The sequence below is a fragment of the Chamaea fasciata genome, unplaced genomic scaffold, assembly GCF_029207755.1.
Source record: "Chamaea fasciata isolate MVZ Bird 193981 ecotype frontalis unplaced genomic scaffold, bChaFas1.0.hap1 SCAF_4, whole genome shotgun sequence".
Taxonomy (NCBI): Eukaryota; Metazoa; Chordata; class Aves; order Passeriformes; family Sylviidae; genus Chamaea; species Chamaea fasciata.
In genome coordinates, this window is record NW_027094089.1 from 77,467,344 (window position 1) to 77,489,483 (window position 22,140).

General features: G+C 45.3%; 2 protein-coding genes across 3 annotated transcripts in view; both read right to left on the reverse strand.

Annotated features, from left to right (window-relative positions):
- Positions 1-2,380: 2,380 nt before the first annotated feature.
- TAF9B (TATA-box binding protein associated factor 9b) lies at positions 2,381-6,390 on the reverse strand. Its single transcript, XM_066182152.1, has 7 exons — positions 6,316-6,390; positions 6,147-6,228; positions 5,529-5,665; positions 4,826-4,960; positions 4,079-4,160; positions 3,393-3,506; positions 2,381-2,942 (listed from the first exon to the last, which is right to left on the reverse strand). The coding sequence occupies exons 1-7, from the start codon at positions 6,364-6,366 to the stop codon at positions 2,782-2,784; spliced, it is 762 nt and encodes a 253-aa protein (XP_066038249.1). The 5' UTR covers positions 6,367-6,390; the 3' UTR covers positions 2,381-2,781.
- A 2,595-nt stretch (positions 6,391-8,985) lies between these two features.
- Positions 8,986-22,140, reverse strand: part of LOC136288687 (fibronectin type-III domain-containing protein 3a-like) — a 39,146-nt gene continuing 25,991 nt past the window's right edge. For both annotated transcript variants that reach the window (XM_066182153.1, XM_066182154.1), the window contains 17 exons: positions 21,012-21,150; positions 20,121-20,174; positions 19,325-19,446; positions 19,061-19,235; positions 18,585-18,671; positions 18,116-18,254; positions 17,565-17,633; positions 17,144-17,262; positions 16,936-17,041; positions 16,215-16,390; positions 15,601-15,714; positions 14,922-15,071; positions 14,301-14,581; positions 13,605-13,817; positions 12,922-13,088; positions 12,109-12,230; positions 8,986-11,487 (listed from right to left, as the gene is read on the reverse strand). In XM_066182153.1, coding sequence (XP_066038250.1) covers positions 11,170-11,487; positions 12,109-12,230; positions 12,922-13,088; positions 13,605-13,817; positions 14,301-14,581; positions 14,922-15,071; positions 15,601-15,714; positions 16,215-16,390; positions 16,936-17,041; positions 17,144-17,262; positions 17,565-17,633; positions 18,116-18,254; positions 18,585-18,671; positions 19,061-19,235; positions 19,325-19,446; positions 20,121-20,174; positions 21,012-21,150 — 2,551 coding nt within the window. In that variant the 3' untranslated portion in view covers positions 8,986-11,169. The remainder of the gene's footprint in view (positions 11,488-12,108; positions 12,231-12,921; positions 13,089-13,604; positions 13,818-14,300; positions 14,582-14,921; positions 15,072-15,600; positions 15,715-16,214; positions 16,391-16,935; positions 17,042-17,143; positions 17,263-17,564; positions 17,634-18,115; positions 18,255-18,584; positions 18,672-19,060; positions 19,236-19,324; positions 19,447-20,120; positions 20,175-21,011; positions 21,151-22,140) is intronic.

The window sequence follows — 22,140 nt, forward strand, 5'->3', positions numbered from 1 at the left end:
CTGTGCATAATCAACTACTATATTCTCTACATGTATATAAAAATGCTTATATAGTTATTATATTTGTATATATCTAAATATATTTATATATAATATATTTAATGTCAGATTAAAGAAGAAGCTGCTGCTGGAAAACTCGGCACAGCTCCAGACAGCTCATGTGGAAGCTTAGAGTGTGCTAACTATTATGTTAGTATTTTAACAACCTTTTTAAATACTTAAATATTTCTATCACATATATATATATATATATATATACACTCCAATATGTTTCAGAGTTATATCCATATATTAAAAATTAAATATATTATATATTAGATACAATTATATTATATATATATCAAAGATATTTTATATATAATTATTTTAGAGATATGTATATTTATGTATAATATATATTTCTGTATTAGATGTTCAATATTATATAAAAACATGTATCTCTGTGAAATTTTTTATCTCTATATTTTAGACATCTACATGCTTATATAAATATTCTAGATATTATGTGTATCATATAGATCTATATATAAAATAAAAAGAAATAGTGAGCATTATGTAGGCCAGTGTTACATGCTGCTCTACATAATAAATATATCAATATAGCACTATATATAAAATAAACATATATTTGATAATTTTTATATATGTAATGTAAAATATTAAATATCTATATTGTATAATACATTATATAGTATAAAATATATATTTAAACATATAAATATAGCACTATACATAATATTTATAAAGTCTATATTATATATAGGAATATAAATATAAGATACATATTAGTAACATAAATATTATATATTTATATAAAATATATATATGTAGATAGAGGCATAGCTATTGGTATGTGTTTATAAAAGACAGCTATGATACACGTGAGAATTGTTGTGTATTATAAATTGTTTTGTATCTTTATTATAGATTCTATAATACCTAGTATAAAATGTCTATTATATGATGTAATATATTGTGTCTCTTATACAAAATAGATATATTCATGTATTCTATTCTCCCAGAGGCTCTACACAAGGCAGGGTGTGAGCCTGTGCATAGAGCCCTTAGAGAATAGAACACATGAATATTCTATTTGCAGGATAAGTGCAATAATTCTAAGTGCAGAACCCAGACTGGGAGGGTGGGTCCCATGTGGAACCTGTAATTAGAAATAATGTCCTGATACAGCAGTTATAGGACGGTGCATGAGGCAATAATCAATAAAATACCAATAACAGGGCAGCTCCAAACCCTGCTGTGATTGTTCTGCAGGAAATGAGTTTCTGAGGGGTACATTCTAGATGTGGCTGTTTATATGCACAATTATAAAATACTTTAAAAATTTAACAATCAGGGTATCACATAGTTCATATTTTATACAGAAATATATAAGTATGAATAGTGTATTTGTGAGAACAGGGTCTGTGAGAGCGTGGGTGTGGTCAGTTAAAAAAACTCCACATTTTTTGGTTTACATGGCCAAATGTGCTGCAACTTAAAACGGTGTGGGAGAAGGGCTGAGACTGTAAACACAGGGACCTACAGAAATATGGAAATCATGAACAGGTGGGAGTATAAAACAAATGTATAGGAACATTATATATAAAAGTGCTAATATAAAGGTATTCTATATTATATGCAAAAGTTATTGATATATATTGCATATATTATTATAAATATATATAACTATATATATTTCTATGTATATGTCTAGATATATTATATATTGATATATATATATATTGGGATATAAAATACATTGATTGTCTGCTTTACCTTATATAGTATAACTGTATATGATCTATACACAAATATACATAAAACATATATAATGTATATGAAGTGTTTCTGTACATGTATCATTAACTACTGTATATTCTCTATACATTTAATCCATCTTCTATATATTTTATATTTTATGTGTTGCATGATATACGCAAAATTTACATTATATAAAATATATATTTATATGCTTTCCATATTACTATATAAATGTATACATGACATTTACCATAGAAATTATATAATATATATAATAAAGTGCTGCTGTACACTAGCATGTATTTTCCATATACTCACACTATAGTCTACATATTTCATGTTTGCATATGACACGGACAGTATATGCAAAAGGTATTTATATATCATATATTACTATATAAAATAAATAACTATATGCTTTGCATCATATAGCATATGAATATGCCATTGTATATTTTAGAATGTGTGCATAATACATAGAATATGATTTATATATGAAGTGTTTCTGTGCATGCAGAATTAACTATTGTGTATTCTCTCTATAGATACACTATACTCCATATATTTTACATATGTGTGCATGCAAACATGTATGCATATGTAAATATCTATGTATGTGTATAGACATGTATACATATTAAAAAGGAGAAGTGTCTGGGCAAGTTTTGAGTGTACAAGGCAATTACATCTGTGTGTATGTGATATATAACACATATATACACATATATATGAAACATACATAGATGTATAACAATATATGTATATATAGGTGTGTGTGTATATAAATTACATAAAAATTAATATTAAAAGACATTTAAAATATAGAAAATATTTAGAAAACCACCTGCCCCATCCCCCAGGTGTGTGCACAAGACACCAAGGCCGGGTTACAAACACTCTCCACTTTATTTCCACACTCCCGAGGCCCAAACGAGGCGTTCCCACCCATTCCCACCCTCTGAAGTCCATGTAAATCCCACAGGAAGGGCTCCATGAATCCCAGGGAAGGGCTGTGGGCCCTCACAAGGCATCATAGTCGTCATCATCCTCGTGCTTCCTCTTGAGCGGGTTGGGGTCGGCGGCGCCAGGCGGGACCATATTGGTGGTGATGAGGATGTTCTTGGGCCCGATCAGGGAAGGGTTGATCAGGACGTTCTGCACCGTGGGAGTGGTGGGAGTGGCTGTGGGAATCATGGGAAAGGGTTCACTGAGAGCTTGGAGCAATCCCTGCATTCTCCAGGCTCATAAAGTGCCGCACTTCCAGAGCGTTCTGGGGGGTCCTTGCCAAGAGGGAAAATGCTGGGGGAGGTAAGGACACAAGGGGAAGAGGGAAACAGGAGCCAGGGTGGGAGGGAGCTGCCCAGGATGGTGATGTTCTGGCTGCCACTGCTGAGCTAGGAATGGGAATTAACTCCCGGAATGAGGGAGATGGGAAGAAATTCCCACACCAGGTTGGCCAGAGCAGCTGTGGCTGCCCCACCCTTGGAAGTGTTCCAGGCCAGCTTGGAGCAGCACGGAAGGTGTCTCTTGTCCATGGCAGGGGGTGGGACTGGATGAGCTTCTCCCTCCCAAGCCAGGCAGCCTGTGGCTGTGCGGTTACCCGTTTCCATCCCCAGGAATCCCAGGAGTACCTGACTTCCCAGTGGGCTGCGAGGACGGGATCTGGACAGTGAAGCGCTGCCCCGCCAGCGACACCGGCGCTCCCACCTTGGCCGACACGGACACCGTCTGGGCTGAGGGGGTACCTGGATTCAACACAGCCCCACCAAAATAAATCCAAACAAATCCACCGACACCCCTGAAACTCCCTCCCAAGAGGAACCTGCTGTTAGGCACAGTGGAAATGCACAGGAACACAAGGACATCAGATATAAGGAGTCTGATTTCCAGGCAGAGCTGCACGTTTGCTCATCTTCCCAAATTTACCCCAGCCCTGTGGAATTCCAGACTATAAACACACACTGATTTTTAGGGCACAGCTCTAAATTTTAAGATAATTTAAAAAATGGATCTTTCCCACTGCTATTTAGGTCAGCGTCATACTGACATTGAGGAAAACAATCCTGAATTTAAGTAAAGTACTTGAATAGTCCCTTAAGGAAAGAATTTATCACAAATACAGAACATCTGTAATGCATTTACATTTAAATGTTACTGTAATAATAAAGATTAATTTATGAAATCAATTTCCTGATGCTGTCAAACAGTCAGGCAGTCCCTGACATTCCCTCAGGGGCTGAAAAGTGTTTTGAATGATTCCTCTTTATTTTTCCTTCCTGAAATAAAGGTGGGAATCCCCTGTGGAGCTGTTTCCTACCCAAAGTGGGAGTGCTGGGCCGGCTGCTCACGGCGCCCACGCTCAGGCGAGGGACTGTGATCCTGCCTGCTGTGGAGGAGACCTGTGAGGAGAGAACCAGGGAATCAGGGAATGGCTTGGAATAAACAGGAAAGAGCCCCCCGCCCCAACTGAGGCATTCAGGGCTTTCCAGAGAAGGAATTTTTTTCCCTCTAAAGCAGAAACAACTGAGGTGGAAGTAAAAAATACTTTTTAATATCTAGACCAAAGTCTGGCTTGTGCCTCTAACAACCTGACATTAAACCTGACATTTCCTCCTGGACATCAGGAGGAATTTCCCCATGGAGAGGGTGCTCAGGCATTGGAAGGGGCTGCCCAGGGAGGTGTTGGAGTCTCCATCTCTGGAGGTGTCCAGGGAATGACCAGACATGGCACTCAGTGCCTTGGTGGGGATCAGGCACAGGTTGGATTTGATGATCCTGAAGGACTTTTCCAGTCTCAGTGATTCTGGGATTCTGCACTGTTTCTTTAATATTACATTATTCCCATACTATAAATTTCCCTGTATTTTAAAATTTCCTGATATTTTACAATTCCCATTTAAAATCAACCCACAACAATCTGCAAATCCAGCCTGGAAATCTCGGGGCTGACAGCGCACAGGCCAACAACACTCACCCACACCTTTCAGAGGTGTGGAAAACGGCGGTTTAACACCACTTCCCAACCCCCCCAGGGGTGAATTCCCAATCCCTGAGCAATCCTTACCTTCTTCTGCAGGGATTTGAGGCGGTAGTTGGGGGCAGTCAGGCAGTACCTGTCGGGTGGCAGCCGCGGACCCGAGTAGGGCTTAATCAGCGGCAGCGGCGTTTGGTTCTTCTGCCGGGCAATGTCCAGCAGGAACTGCAGAGGCACGGACACATCTCTGGGTTCCAGCCTCATCCCTGTATCCTGGTCACATTCCTGTGTCCTCGTGACATCCCCACGTCCCAGCCTCACTCCATGCCCTGGTCACATCCCTGTGGTCCGGCCCTCATCCCCCTGTGTCCTGGTCACAACCCCATGTCGCAGTCACGTCCCCATCATTTGGCCTCATCCCCATGTCCCGGCCACATCCCCACATCCCAGCCTCATCCCTGTGTCCTGCTGTCATCCCCCTGTGTCCTGCTCTCAACCCTGTGCCCCAGCCACATCCCTGTGTCCTGGCCTTATCCCCATGTCCCAGCCTCAACCCCATGTACCAGTCACATCCCCATGTCCTGGTAACATCCCTGTGGTTCCAGCCTCATTCCTGTGTCCCGGTCACATCTGCACATCCCAGCCTCATCCCCATGATGTGGTCTCATCCCCACATCCCGGTCACATTCCTGTGTCCTGCCGTCATCCCCATGTCCTGGTCACATCCTCACAATCTGGCCTCATTCCCGTGTCCCGGCCACCCCCTGGGGGTGCCCATCCCGGCGGCACTCACGTCCCGGGGCGGGGGGGATGTGAAGGATTGGTCTGTCCGGCACTGGATCGCCAGGCGCACGTCGTCCGCGTCCACGCTCGACTTCTTGGCGTGGCTGGAGTAGATCTTGGCGTCCTCCAGGATGGTGGTCACGTATCCTGGGGGAAACAGGCTCCGGGCTGAGGCTGGGTTAAACGAAATACTCCCCCATCCCCAGCCTGACTCCACCCGGCCGGCACTGAAAACTCTGCGGGGTCCGGGCGCTGCTCAAACTGCCCGAGGGCAGCGCAGGATGGAATATCGGGAAGGAATTCCTCCCTCTCGGGCCCTGGCACAGCGTGCCCACAGAAGCTGTGGTGCCCCCGGATCCCTGGCAGTGTCCAAGGCCAGGCTGGACGCGGCTTGGAGCGACCAGGAACAGTGGAAGGTGTCCCTGCCCAAACCATCCCGTGGTCTGTGACTCTGAGATTACTTTTAGAGTGTCACAGAATTACCGCGGGAAAAGGTCTCCACGGCGGCCGAGCCTGACAGGGGAGCCCCCTTGGAAACGCGGATCCACAGAGCCCTTCCCTGCTTTAGACGACATTTCCCTGCTCCACCCGGGGTCTCCCCGCGCCCTTCCCGCCCGGCCCCACTCACTGTAGGCGAACTCCAGCATCTGGTTGATGACGCGCGGCTCGTACTCAGTGATGCCCATGTCCTTGAGGATCTGCGCCATCACCTGCGGGGGACACACAGGCACCGCTCAGCCCCCCGAGCCCCCTGGTCCCCTCCGGTCCTGCCCGGTTCCCCCCCAGCCCCCCGGTACCTGCGCGTCTTTAGGGGCGCTCTTGGGAGACGCCATCTTGGCCGCCTCCATAGCTTCCGGTCATGTGACACACGGGGCGCGGCTACGGCGGCCGGGAGGGAGGCGTTGCTATGGAGGCGCGGCCTGGCGGGATTGCCATGGAGATGCGGCCTGCCAGGACAGAAATTCATTTTACTATAAATATCCATGGCGGCCAACGGATGCACAGACCAAATCTGCTGGATTCAAGTGACTGTTTTCCTGCTCCCCCTGCTGCAGACAGCCCAGTGCCCCCCATCTGCCCTATGGTGATGCTGGAGGGGATGTTTTGTTATTTCATTAAAAGCTCTGAAGCCGCTTTTTAAATTACCATCATTCCCAGGATTAACTAAAAATGACAGTGTGTTCTCACTGCTCTGAAAATAACAGGTTCCACATCGGAAGCAAATTTAAAAGCTATTAAAAGCTAGTTTTCATGGCAGCTGACTGGATTTAGAAGCCATTTAGAGCACATTCCATACGAGTTTTGTCAAAGTTTCTCACTTTCAGAGGCAAAACAGAAGCCGAAATAAAGCTTTGTTGTGATTTTGCCAGGCAGGCGATCAGCCGTGCTGCAGAAGCAGTTGCACTGTGTTGTTACAACGTGGGATGGTGCGACTGCAGCCGGGTCTGGAGGAAGAGGATGTGCTGGGGACTCCCATCCCAGCTCCTCAGAGACAGGGAGAAACCAGGAGCTGCTCCCTCTGATCCGCCCTGCAGAACATTCCAGCAGCAGCTCTGGTGCTCCCCATCCACACCCAGGAAGGTGTTCAGCACCTGGATCAGCTCAACCTGGATGGAGACACATCCCAACCCTGCCATGGGTTTGGGGGTACTGGGATCAGCCTGGGGGAACAGGAGCAGCCCCACGGCTCCAGCAGTGCCTGCAGGAGCTGGAAAACCCTCACTCAGCACAAGGGGCGGGCACAGGATTCCTGCGACAGAATTCCTGTGCTGAGGCAGCTCTGAGGCCAAGCCATTTGACTTCCATGAGTCAGAATGTGTTACACGAAAACATCCTGGGAGGAGGGAGGGATGAGGAATTCCAGATGCTGACCTTTGACAAGAAAAAAAATCCACTATTCTTTCCACTTGTTTTAGGAAAGAGGGGGAAAGGAGCTCTTCCACAGGCTGGGATCAGGCTGGAACTCAGCACATGGAATTGTGGGGCCGTCACACCATTTATTCCAGAGGCAGGAAAGAAGATGATGGCTTGCACTTCCAGGAGGCTTGGGATTTATCCCTAAACCCAGAGCATGACTCATCTGCCCTCTCTGTGTCACCTTCTCCACCTGCCCAGAGGTGACTTTCCACACTGGGAAGCACAACCAGGAGCTACCTGCAGGATTTCCGTGAAGGAAGCAGCAGGAGAAGAGAGGGAGATTCAGGTCCCACAGGGCCACCTGTCTCCAGGGCCACTAATGCCTTCGGGCCATGGATGCTTCTCCTCATGGACAGTCCTGTGGGGCACAGCTGTGCTGGGGATCAGCGAGGCTGGAAAAGCCCTGCAGGATCATCGAGTCCAAGGTGTGCCTGAGGTCCACCTCGTCACCAGCCCAAAGCACTGTGCCACATTCAGTCCTTCCTTGGACACCTCCAGTGATGAGGACTCCATCACCTATCCAGGCAGTTCCGATGTTCAGCAGCCTTTTCCATGAAGGAATTTCTGCTGATGTCCAACCTAACCCTCCCCTGGCACAGCTTGGGGCCGTTCCCTCTAATCCTGTCCCTGTTCCCTGGGAGCAGAGCCCGATCCCCACCTGGCTGCCCTCTCCTGTCAGGGAGTCGTGCAGAGCCAGAAGGTCCCCCCAAGCCTCCTTTTCTCCAGGATAAATGCATAAAGACACATTCCATGGGCACCACACGCTGGCCCAATGGAAGAGCAGCCACCCTTCCCCTCTGCTCAGACACTGGTGTTGTTTTCAGCGCTGGAAAACAGGAAATGGGGTCATGGCCTGTCCTGGCCAGGCGCCGACTCCTCCGTTTGCCATGGGTCGTTCATCCCGGGCAGCTGCCAGCCAGCTGGGAATCATCAGTTGGAGAAATCAGGAGCACAGCCTGGGCACGTGGCTTGGCTCAGGGTGCAGGATTTAAATCCCATAAATTTTAAATCCCTGGAAGTATTCAAGGCCAGGATAGATGGGGCTTGGAGGAACCTGGGATAGGGAAAGGTATCCCTGTCCAGCAGGGAGTGGAACAAGATGAGCTTTCAGGTCCCTTCCAACCTAACCCATTCAATGACTGTATGACATTTCACTGGGAATTTATTCCCAGGCAGGATTTGTTAAGGTGTTCAGGGTGCAGCCACGCAGAGCCCTGGCACAAGGACAGCTTTCTTGTTGGGAGGTGTCCCAATCTGCAAGAACAACCCCAGCCAGAGCTTGGAAAGGGCAGCAGGAATCTCCCTAACGTCAGATCTGGGACTTGCTGGACAATACACTGCCTGTGCTCAGCTCTGACCTTTCCAGCACCAATCCCACACTATTTGGCTCCACAAAACTTGTGGAGCGTGGAGTGTGAGGAGAAATGGAAGTGATATTCCAAGGGGGGCAAGTTAATTCAGCTCTAAATGACACTGAGCATGTTTCCCTTCCCTTAAATTACACATGACACAAGTGAGACTAAATCCCACAAAACCACAGTCGCTTGGAATCAAATTTGAATACATTTTTATTATTTATTGGCTGTATTAAATATATTATCTATTTGATAGTTACAATTTAGTAATACAATGCATGGCAGCTTTAACATACGTTTGAGATACCTCAAAATGACAATACAAGAAAACTGAAGATACCTAAAATACATTAATGCCACAAGGGTACATCCTTCTGGAATGCACAACAGCTGATGGAAAATCCGTATTGCAGTAAAACTCCCAGATATTTTCTGGAAATATCAGCATTTTGTGGAAATTACAAAAGGATTTGAATTCATTTTTTAACCAGTGGTGAGTTGTTAGTATTTACCCTGCGATCCTAATTTCAGGACTATTATTGCCAAATAAACCTCTACAAATTTGTTCTAAGGAGTTAAGAAAGAACCCTTTGGCAATGGAGATTTGCTGCAGGCAGTTTATCCACTAAAGGGAGACTATGAGGAAAATAAAGACAGATTGTAAACTCTTCTGCAAACTAGAGACTAATATCTGTATAAAACTCTGACACTGGAGGGAGAGATTTCTATGATGTAATAAATGATTAACTTAAAGTTCTGCTACAAGTAGAACAATACATTCAAACATACGTAATTTTTTTTTCTTTCCAGGACTTTTAATCAAAATAAATAGAGTACAAAAACGAAGAGTACTTTTGAAAAGATTAATTTCAGATTGCACCATCAATCTACTGTGAAGAGGATTAAGTGATACTAGGTCATAATTTAGGTTTTCCACATCTGAAATACAACACAATGCCTCAGACTCTAACACGACGTTATTCCTCAACTGCTGTAGGAGAAAGACCCTTAAAAGCAATTAATTAATTACCGGAAACACATCACCTGTGGCTCTGTCACATCCACCCTCCCACCCACAAATGCATCGCTCTGATGGCCAAAGTGGACCCAAAGACTTTGCAAAATACCCTAAATCTACCGTTCTGTAGCATGTTCCAAATGCTGTTGGCAAGATCCATCTTGGAAAACTGGAAATTTGTGAGTTCCAGCTTTCAAAAGCTTTGATCTAACGGAGCCAGGAGCTGCCAGGCTCCTCCTCAGGGATTCACAAGCAGATGGAACACAACAGTCAAATGTAGTGCACAGTGTCCACAAAAATATCCCCCAGCCAACCAGGACGACTTTCAGACAAGTTCATAGCAGGCTGAACATTCCCAACACGAAAACCATGGAATGTGAAGCTGCTACCACTGGGATAGCAAGTTTAAAACATTGTATAAACGTTATCTAAAAAGAGTACTCTCACGTACAATTTGCTCGTTGGGGTTAAGTTACAAGGGCACCCAAAGCAGGCTGAACTTCTTATTTTTTAGGTTAATAATAGTAAAAAACATTTGCTCAGTTTGAGCCAAATAGTGTAACATTTATCATAAATGCACTCTTTCTCCTTAAAGACAACTCCTGTGCTGTTCTGAGCACGCTGCACAGGGAATTACTTTTCTCTCAGGCACTGAGAGTGAAATGTGGATTGGGCCAAAGCTGCTCAGGACAGCAGGAACATTCCGGGCAGAGCCTTTCCTGGGCATCCGGGCCGAGGACCATGTCCTGCTGGCATTGGTTTGGATTAAAACCCTAAAAAACCCTGGCACCCTCTACTCCAACACTTGAAATGACTATTACTGAATCCCAAGTATTAAAATAACTGTAAAGTAGTAATATCACTAAGTCAATATTCTGCTTTCCTTCTACAGTCTAGTAAATGTGGTATGCTCTAGTAGGCTCTGCAGTTCTGCTCTAAGCTCAAGCACTTGTGCTGCTGGATTTCATGGATATCAAACTACAGCGAAATCTGACGGAACAGCCATTGCCTCCCCCTGCTCTGGTGGTGCTGGGATAGGACTGTTCTAGCAATGCCTTCCCTCTCCAGCTGGCTGGGATGGGGAGAGAGGAGGAGTGTGCACACCCTGTCAGTGTGCACCGTAAGGCAGCTGACTGCTGTTCTCTAACAGCTCACCCTGACTGCAGAGGCCCCAGGATCACCCTTTCTACAGGAAATCTATGTCCAGCATTTGGAAAGGATCTGCCGAGCCACCTCGCAGGCAGCCAGCAGCAGGAGCAGGAACGCACGGAGCAAGGGGTTCCCAGTTAGGATTTCACTGAACTACCCATAAATACCCCAGAGAGCTCTGTACAGACAGCTGGGCAGGGCCCAGCTCCACCCTACTTGATGACGAAGTACTGGATGACCACGGCGAAGAGGATGGCGACCAAGGCGAAGCAGCAGAGCAGCGCGACGGCGATGACGCGCTCCTCGCGCAGCCGCTTCCCGCTCTGCGCCAGCTCCGTGCCGGCCGGGGCGGCGGCGGGGCCCGGCTCCCGGCGCTGGCAGCAGAACACGGTGCTGGGGCTGTAGGGGCCGCAGAGCTCCGGGCAGCCCGGCAGGTCGTGGCACTGGCGGCCGGCGCAGACGCGGGCGCGGTACTCACAGTTCGTCTGCGCGGCCGGCAGCCGGAAGCACAGCTCGGGGCCCTTGTACACCTGGCAGGAGACAGGAGCCACTTCAGTCAGGAGCACCTCGCTCACCGCCAGCACCTGGAACTGCCTGTCCTGCTCCACGGCTGTGTGCAGTTTTGGGCACAGCCTGGAGCTGCCCCCTCCTCTCCCCCCAGCTTCATAAAATCGCGGCTTAAGTATCTGGAAAATTCACGATTCATTTAAGTTTCCTGCCACACCACACGCTGAGGCCTCACCTGGGCTGGGGGGCTCAAAAAGGAGAAAAAAATCATTCTGCACTTTCTTCCTAAAAGCTCTTCCACTGAAGTGGACTCTCTGATTAACAGAGGCAGGGGTAGCACAGACCATCAGGATTAAGAATCAAGAGCCAAAGGAACTGTTGGGAGAACAGGATAAACCAGTGCTCACACAGTTCACACTTTCTGAAATGAAAAGTCTCCTTGTCACCTCCTCAAACAGAATTTCAACCTTCAAATCATGGAATCACAGCATGGACTGGGTCAGAAGGGACCTTGACGCCCATCTCACTCCAACCTCTGCCATGGGCAGGGACACTTTCCCACAAGAAATATGCGCTTTTTTTTTTTTTTAAATAATTTTTCCCAGTAAAAACCTCTCACATTCCTGATGCTGAATAAAAGGTACCTGATCAAACTCTCTGCCAGCAGCAAGCTGAAGGATGTAAACAATGGAATCTCCTTTCATCGGCTGTAGAGGCTCCCATGTGATTTCAAAAGTATTTTCTTCCAGCTGAATTGCTTTGGGTGCTGGAAAATAAAGCGGGTGCCGATTTGTTGGTGTTTCAGAAAAAAAACAATGGTCTCTAAAAATACACAGCTGTCATGCTTTGAGGCAACTCATTCCAATAACTTCGAGCAATTAAGATTTCTTTCTTTTTCTTCTATTTGATGAGATGAGCTAAAAAATAATCATTATTATGTGGAGGTTACACTTGTTGGTCTTTTTGAGCTGCCAGGATAAGCCCATACTTGTAAAGAGGAGCAGCATATTCAAGTCATTACAGAACCCAGCATTTCTGTCCATGTGCAGAGCTGAAATAATGTTCTAACCACGGTTCAGTCAATTAATTTTGCTGCAGGGACTCAGCACTCTGACCTTCACAGTGATTTTAATGATGACCTTTAATGTCCACGTTAAAAAAGTGAAGATCAGAGGAATTAACCGTGGCCTTATTTGCCAACACACTGCTGCAACTTTGATGGATAACCCTGCAAAATGCCTTTCCAGCTGAGCAAAGGCAGGAATGCTCAGCTCAGGGGTGGAAGAGCTGCAGTGCAGGAGGTGATCACAACAAAGGAGCCCTTTTCACACCCAGACAAAGCCCCTTAGAGCGAGTTTGTGTCTCTGTCCCTGCAAAGACTGGCTGAGGGTCAGGCTGTAGGATCCAATCCTGCCCACCAGTGCCTTACAGCAGCTGCCAGGGCAGTGCCAGCTCACCTTTGAGAGCTGGAGGTGGAGACTTGGTGGTGGCGAAAGCACAGACCTCCGAGAAGGCTCCTTCCCCAGCATCGTTGTACGCCTGGATGCGGAAATGGTACGTGGTGGATTCGCTGAGCCTCTGCACCTTGTAGGTGTGACAGGGACCATTATAGACTGTCACAAACCTGGGGGACACAGAACACACACACAGTTACTCAGCAATCACCAACGTGTAGGGCAGGAGCAGACCTGAAACACTTGGATTTGAAGTAAGGACAAAGAAGTGATGCTGCATTCCTGGTGTCCCAGGTTTCTTCTCACTGAGGCTGCAGGGCCCAACTCCTCCGAATGAAGGGAACGACCCTCGATTATCCAAACTAAATTGAAATTTCCAGTTAAAGAACAGCTGGCCAATCTGTTTCTTATATGCAGAGCCAGACTTTGTTTCTGAATGTCCAAAAATAACCCTGCCAGCATAGGACAGTGGTAAGGTATTTATTCTTTAAATAGTATTTCCTGTTTATAAGCAGCAGAAGTGCAAGACAACATTTCTGTTTGAAAGATGGGATGCAGAACTGCAAAAGGGCAAACACTGGGATGCCCAAATGAACTCAGTGGTGCAAACAGAAGGGAGAAAAACATAAAATACCTTAAAAACTAGACATGAAGTGGTAAAACCACAAAATCCTTAATGGTCTCACCTGCCAAACCTGTCCTCCATCTGCAGGTTGAACTGAGTAGGGTTGGGAATTAAAGCTCTGCTGGGCCCTTCTCCCCATTTCAGTTTAAGGCTCTGGTAGCTGAAGACCACACATTCCAGGTGGGGAGGGTCAGGAGGTAGTGGTTTGGTTTTGGCTTTCATGGAATGACTGAAAGGACCGACTCCAAAGCTGTTGATGGCCTGTACCCTAATCCTGGGAATGGGAGAGAGCAGACACATGGTCAGGAAAAGTGCTGGGTAACAAAGCAACAGTTAAAAGGTCTACAGAATCTAACTCCAAACAGTAAAGAAATTAGGATGTAGTTAGAAATTAAATCTGAACTCAGCTTTAACCAAGACTGATGTCGCAGGAGCAGGAACCCCTGCTCTGCTCTTCCCTGTCCATTCATCTTCTACTGGCCACACACCTGAGCATCCCTATGAAAAATTTTAAACCCAGAAACCTTAATGACTTGGCTTGGAGACAGAATGTGAACCTTAACACCAACCACAATCTCACTACTGCCAACGTCATGGATGGAGTCTGGATATGACAATTTTAGGAGTGTTTTTTTGAGTTGCAAGGTGAATTAGGAAAATAGTCCCTAAGCTGCATGAAAAATTGCTCAAAATATGTAAAGCACTGCCCTCAAAGGACTTTTAAATCCTACAAATGTGATTTCAGAATAATTCTTACCTGTACAGGGTGTCAGGCAGCAGATTTTCAAGGACATGGGTTGTGTTTCTTCCCACAGTGACCAGCTGCTTCTCCCCATACTCAATGTTGTACCCTGTGATCTCTGCCCCGTGGCAGCAGGGCTCTTCCCACTGGATTGCAAGGCACGTGGAGAAAGGAGGGGAAATTTCCAACTGATCCTCTTCAAGTAAGTGGAGCACGGCCACAGCTGCAGGCACTGATGGGGGTGTGGTCACCACGCCCGTGTCCCCAAACAGCCCCACCCCAGCCACGTTCACAGCCTGAAAGACACCACACAGGAGTTACCAAATCCCTGTTTTCCAACCAGGCAGGCACAGCCCTCGCACACTTCCTTCTGTGTGTGATTAAAAGCAACATGGAAGAGAGTGGAAAATCTCCTGAATAATTTGTCAACAGGGCAAAGCATCTGGTATTTCACAGCACACTGGATCTAAACTCTTCCAGATTCAGAGAATGAGGAGGGACTGGGGGACAAGGGGAGTGTTTTCCCCAATTACCTTCTCTACTGCATGAGTAGGCGACAGCACATGACTATTCCTCTCTAGCTGGAGTTTGTCCCCAAACTGCAAGTGCCCAGTGGCACCAAAAGGCTCTTCCTACCTGGACTCTGCAGTAATAGGTGGTTGCAGGTGTGAGCCCCTTGACCTCATAGCTCTGGCAGGGGCCAGTGTAGATGATGTGCATGGACCCCTCCACCTGGCCCCAGTCCAGCCTGTACTCAGTGATTTCCGCTCCGTTGCATGCCGGGCTCTGCGGGGTGAGGGAGAAATTCTGCTCAGCTCTTGCACTTAACACACCCCCAGCACCCAGGGGGAAGCTCTGTTACACCAAAGTACTGGGTGAGAGTCACAGAAAAGGCTGGAAAACACCTCCAAGATCATCAAATCCAGTATTTGGAAGCACTATGGTTGAAACCTGAGGTCTGTTCCAAGGGATTTCAAGTTAAAAAGTGACATGTGGCAGTAACACCACCACAGTTCACACCAGAATTCTGATTGACCCACAATCTCTTACCTCTTATAAGAATTAATTCACTATGTATTAATTACCACATCTTGAGGAGGATTAAATGCCACCTAACTTGTCCAGTTAAAACTGCAATTAATAAGTCCCAAAGTTTACAAACCCAACACAGACATCTCTAAAGAAATGGGCTTAAAAAATTCCACCTCTACACATACTATTTCTCTCATTTCTGTGTATCATAAACGTGTCACTACAATTCTAAAAGCCAAGCCAAACACTAATTTGGGTGGTATTGGAAGCCATCAACACCTACCTCCCACGAAACCACAGCACAAGTTGCACTTTTGCAGGTTATCATGGGTTTGCAGCACTGCTCAGGGGCTCCTGGAGCAGTGCAAAGCTCTGCCTTCTCAGAGTGAGGGCTAAACTGCAGGAAAACAACACTGCGTGAACACAGCAACAGGGCAAGAACTGATGTACAAGTGAAGCAAACAAACTATTTTTAACTTGATGGGGAAGTAAACAGCAGAGTTCAGGGCTCAGTTTCACAGTCTTTGCAGGTACTTGAAGCTGGCTCCGCTCCCACAGGATATCTGAGCTCCTCCCACTGCCAGGGTTTTGTAACTCCTCCCTCCCCCAGCCAGGATCTGCCTTCCAGCAGCAGCTGGGGACTGTTCCACAAAGACTTTGATGCCACCAACGTTTATCCTACACTTCTCCCAACCTGGCACAGCTGGCATACAGCCCTCTCCACACAATGCTGCTCCCACCACATCTGCAGAGCCTGAGCTCAGGGGTAACACATCCAACATTTCTGATGGCACAAACATCAATAGGTTCACACAACACAGGGTACAAAACCCCCACAGCACCATCACTCCTGTCCCTCGTGTGAAGTCGGTGAGATGTGGTGAGTGCAGTGGTTACCCCGACTCTGTTCCCTGCCCGGAGCCAGAAGCAGTAGGTTCTCCCTGGGAGCAGGTTGGTCACTCCAAACTCAGCTGCTGGGCCCTGATAAACCACCCTGCGCTCGTCCTGCTCCGAGCTGGCCATCTCCAGGAGATACTCCGTGATCTCAGAGCCTCCATCCACAGCTGGGGGGCCTGGCAAACAAAAAGAGATTGGATTTTCCTATTAACTTCTAAATTTCCTGAGTTAGGGCAGGCTCTTGTCATGTATCTGAGCAGAACACTTCATGAAGCTTGCTTTTTTCCCCCCAGGTACTGATAATTAGTTTAAGATGGCCTTCATCGGATTTTTTTCATGTATTTTCCCTGTTTTCTTCACAAAACAGTGAAACTATTAATTTTTTCTTATCTCCTTTACTGAGATAACAGTAAGAAAACAAGGGTTGATTTTTAAATTGCCAAGCAGGTGTCAGTCATGGGGAGACAGGAAGCTTTCTCACTGGAAAATATTTATGTCTGCTTAAGTCTCACCGTATCACCCTACCAGAGGCGGACAGAAGCTTTGGTCTTCTTTAAAAAAATCCCACAAAACAAAACAAAAATCTCACCTGAAACCCAAAAAACAACTAAGGCCACGGACAGCATCTCTATAATTTTTACTTTTTTTTTTTTTTCTCTGAGGATGTTTGATTTGGATGATTGAAATCAGAGCAGTGTTTTACTCCAACTCTGGCGCTTACCCCACTGCAAAGTGATCTCCTTGGGCTTGGCTTTGCCCACCAGGGCTGGTGCAGGACAGGGCCCAGGAGGAACAGCTGCCGTCGTGACAGTCGTGACATCAGAGGCCTGCCAGGGACACAGGTCATTGCAGAGCACAGACATAAAGCATTTGGCTAAAACATGAACAGAAAAGGTTTCCAAATGCATCCTTCCTCTCCTGCTGCTTACCTGGCTCTCCCCACCTTTACTGGCACAGGACACCCGGAGTCTGTAGGAGGTGCCAGGCCTGAGGTGGTCACAGACGTGTTCCCGCTGGGCTCCGCTGTAAATGGGCTCCCACCTCCCTCCTGAGGGAAGGAAAAGCACTTTACCCTTACAAACCTTTCTAAAATCCCACCTGAAAATTCTCTCACACAATTATTAAGGCAGTCAAACCAGAGAATCAATCTGAAATTATTAATTATACAGAGAACATGTACAACACAACACACATGTGAAATCAGAAGTGACTGCTGGAGTAAAGCCTAATTTAAGTTGGAAAACATCTCCAAAATCCAAGTCTAAACCATGTCCCACATCTAAATGTGAATAAAATACCTCCATGGATGGAGACTGTGAACTGTACTAGTACACAAAGGTGATTCCTTACCAACTGATGCCTCGGAGATTTCCAAAAAGTATTTAGAAATGTCTGATCCTCCATTATCCTTGGGGGGTTCTGAAAGAAATCAACACCTTAAGTTACAGAGGATTTAACATCAAGGCACTATTTTGTTACCAGCTTTTCCAGTAAACATATTCATATTCATTCAATGACAAAAGTCAACCAGCAAGAGAAACCAGTGTACTTAATTACTGACAATACATTTTCCAGAGCAATTTTCCTCCTATTATTAATCATGATTATGCCAGGAAGAGTAACTGGGAATACACTCCCAATTTCAGGTATCAGCTCTTATTTTTTAAGTGAACGTAAGAATTATTTAAACATCACAGTAAACCAAGAGGGTATCATCATGGCAGTCACTGCTTCTCAAAAATGATTGAACACCACCACTGTGGTACCACAGCCCCAAAATAAACCATTTTTGGGTAATGTTGAGTATTTCTCCTGCAATAACAATACCTGCAGATAAACCATCAGCCCGAGTTTCCTCTTACTCAAACAGAGAGAGGCTGTCCACACCCCAAGGCACCTACCCCATGTGACTCTCACAGTGTGGGGATGGATCTTGCCCTTTACTACAGGTTTGCTCGGAGCTCCAGGTCTGTCAGGTTTGGTGCTGTGTTCCACCACCTCACTGGGGCTGCTTTTTCCTTCGCTGTTGTAGGCAAAGAGCTGTTGGAGGAGGGAACAGAATAGAGAATAAATGGTTTATCTAACAATAGTAATATATGTTGATAATACATGTGGATAAATACGCTGATGATTTTTTAAAAAAGTCTTCTATTAAAAACCTGACAAAAATAAAGACAACCATTTATACCAAAATTAGCTGGTGTAAAAAAATTGATCTGTAGTATTACCTTGCCAAAATCTGCTCTAACAACAGGTAATTGTTGGGACAACAGGTGGATTCCTGCTGTCTCCATACAAGCTGAAAAATTTCCTGGAAAATACCAAAGCCCAGGAAAGCACATGAAATTAAGAACAAACTATGGTACAAACCCTGAACTTATAGGATGTACTCCTCTTCAGGTTTCTTAAAGTGCATGAGCGCTCATCTCCATTGTACTGGGGCTGGAATCCATAGCCCTGACGAGGAGGGAAAATAAGGATGAACATAGTCACTGATTTTTAAGGTAAAACAAAACCCAGAGTGGATAAATCACATTTTTTTTATCTTGAACTTCACTTCTGTGCCATGAATTAATTACATGCAATACTTTGTGCCATGAATTGCACGCAGTATTTTAACTCTATCATGAATTCCATGTAGTAGCTTATCTCTGCCACAGATTCCTTGCAATGATCACGTGTTCCATGCAATATTTGAACTCTGTGACAATGAATTCCATGCAATGCTTTTTCTCTCTGCCATAAATTCCATGCAATACTTGCCGACCATTTCTCGGAAGGTAAAAAAAAGTTTGTTTTTATTTCAGCACTATAAAGGAAATTTCCACACAAAGCCCAGCACTTACAGAACCTTCCTCCTCCATGTCCAGGCTGTAGGTGAGGGAGTCATCCAAGGCCCCTCCTGCAGGAGGGCTCCATTCCAGGGCTATCCAGGTCACTCCTGCTTCCAGCAGCACCGGCGGTGCCGGGGCCGGCGGCACCACCCCGGCTGTGCCGAATGTCACTGTCTCACTGAACCCACTGGGGAGGAGATTTTGAACAAGGGTGAGCAGCAGCTGATGGAATCCAGAGGGAAATCCAACAACTGGTATCCCTGGGTTCCTGGTTACCTCATTCCAATGTCGTTTTTAGCAGCCAGTCTCAGGGAGTATCTTGTGGAGGGAGCAAGTTTGGTGAGCTTGTACTGCTTCAGGTGCCCATAGTAACATTCCTTGAAGGGTCCATTCTTCCCCTAGGAAACAGAGATCCAGAGTCACTCTCTGATCCTAGCCAAGGTCACCCTCCTCACTCTACATCTTTCTAAATCCCAGGATCCCAGACTGGTTTGGGTTGGGAGAGACCTTAAAGCCCATCTCGTTCCATAGGCACAGACACCTTCCATAAGAAATGTCATTTCACTCATTTAACAGTAGTTAAAAAAGAAATTACTGAGCCTCAAGAATGCAAAATTTAATGTATCATGGTCATCCCGAGTCTGCTGATGGTCACCCTGAGCAGTCTCAAAAAAAAAAATCACATTAGGACTGAGATACCTGATTACTTTTGGTCCTGTGGATTTGACAGAATGGTGATGTATCATAGAGCTGAAAACAAAACTCATTCTGAAAGCTTTTTATCCCTTTGAATTACATTTCAGCAAGATGCTCAAGAGCTGAGGGAGATTTGTGACACAACCCAAAGATGCCAAATACTCATGCATTTAAAGAGAACAGTGGAATTACTGATGCTCTGGATGACAAATGAGGCAGTTTTACACTGACCCCTCCCACTGATCACTAGTCCCTTTAAAATTGTCAGGAGAGTTGCACCAAAACAGCTGCTGTACCTAAGCAAAGGATATTTTTAAGGGTAATTGCTCTACAGATGTCATTATGATTTGTTTTTTTGTACTAGAAAAGCTCTTACCTCATCCCATTCTAAAAGAAAATTAGTTATTTTGGAACCATTGTCATTTGAGGACTGAAATAAAGAAACAATGAAAAAACAAGTTAAAATCAAGTGGCTGTTAATGTGTTTTATAAATATTTTTAACATCGAACATTATAAATTCCAACTGCCTTTTAATACAAGGCTGCTGTGCTACTTCTTTTAGTTCTGATAGTTTAGAACATGAATTTATAAATGATTTTAGTTTGTAAATGGAGCAAATTATGTTCTTAGAGCTCTTTTCCTTGTGCCATGCACTGTGTGCTCACCACTCGCCTGAGCAATCTAAGGGTTCACACAAGCAACATCTGACACATGAAATAGGAACTTCTTAATCTTCTAAGCACAGATTCTCAAATAATTACACTGAAGTCATTTAGCTGGAACAATTTTTCAGCATAATCATAAGAAAAAACATGAAAACTCAAGCAAACACAGCTACTAATAAGTCTTCAGAGATAGTGGTTATATTCAGAAGTCAGATTAAAAATGAGAATTTATAAAACCATCCAAAGAAATTTAGTTGGAATGGGTCAGAATAACTAAAAGAACATTAAGTCAAATCTATTTATCATCCTGGACCTCAAACAAACATATAAATAGATAAAAATACATTTTTCCTCTCTGCCAGTTCATAAAAGAAGAGCCCTGCTACCAACTCTCACACCAAAGCTGCAGGCAAGAAACTCCACAAACATTGAAAAAAAGAGAAAGGAAATGATTATTTCATTATCAATCTTCACCGAGCAACTTAAAAGGCAACACCTACAGCACACATTGAATTCTTGACAAAGCTAATTTAAATACATTGCACGGAAATCCAGCAAAGTGCTCTGCTCCCCTTCACTCAGCCCCAGGTTTGGTTCTTACCTTCCACTGCAAGCTCAGGCTGTTTTTGGTTCTGTTAATCAGTTTTGGGGCAGCTGGACAGTCTGGCTCACAGCTCTCTGTAGTGAAGCTCACCAGCTCTGAAATGGTTTCTTTGATGGAACTGCTCGTTGCTGAAACTCTAAACAAAGGGTAATTAATGATGTGGCTGTTGCAGTGGCACCTGGAAATTCAAGGGAAAAGCTGGCAGCTTCAGGAATTGAATCCCAAGCAGTGGCTGCAGGGTGGGAGTCACACAGGCTCACCTGCTGACCCCAAACCCCCATTTCTCACCCTTCATTTACTCTGCCATTACTCTCTGTCACAGTGGAGATATTTTAGTGCTGAAATACCAGTGGGATAGGGGATGAAAACTATGGCAGGTGGTCACAGATGGTAACAGGATACCTGACTGAAAATGAGCCTTTTGCTAAGAACACCTTAAAATTCAAATACAGCCAACACTTGTGCAGGAGCATGGGCACTAAACAGGCTAAATCATAAAATCACCATTTTCATAGGAATTGTTTCATGTTTTCAGCAGTCCTGCCTCTTTCTGTGGAAAACACAACCCACTGTGCAACTGGAGCTGTGCCCAGTATTTCCCACACTCAGAACTCTTCCACAGCTTCAAAGCAGGAGTTTGCTCCAGGGAATCTTTAATCTCACCTGCTCCTGTGCCCCAGCACTGAGTGTGGCTCTTCCCAGTGTTCCCTTGGCTTGTTTCACCAGCTGCTCTCTCCCTGGCCAGCCCAACACCTCCAGTCAGGATCATTTACTCCTGATCATCCCACCCCACTTCCCATTCCAGTCCGTTCCCACTTCCCTGCTTGCACTGCTGCAGGTCAGACAAGCATCTCTGGAAATCAAGCTGACAAGTCAGACTTTCAGGTCCAATTTCAAGGCTAAATTATTTCATTATTTATTAGTATTATTGTATTTAAAATACTTCATGATGTCATTATTACCACTGACTTCAGCCCACAGCAATCTACAGAGCGTTGTTCTACAAAAACACCAGCAGAGAATAATTTAAAGTTTGTACCTGAGAAATCTGAGGAGACAGAGAAGGTAGGGAAGGAAATAAGGTGGTATTTTAATGAAGTTAGAAGATAAATGGGACTATAGATAG

Coding starts and splice junctions, on each gene's coding strand:
- TAF9B (XM_066182152.1), bottom strand. CDS start 6,366: ATGGAGGCGGCCAAGATGGCGTCTCCCAAGAGCGCCCCTAAAGACGCG. Junction 4,961..5,528: donor CATCCCCCCCGCCCCGGGAC/GTGAGTGCCGCC, acceptor GTGCCTCTGCAG/TTCCTGCTGGACATTGCCCG. Junction 2,943..3,392: donor GCAGCCCACTGGGAAGTCAG/GTACTCCTGGGA, acceptor TGATTCCCACAG/CCACTCCCACCACTCCCACG.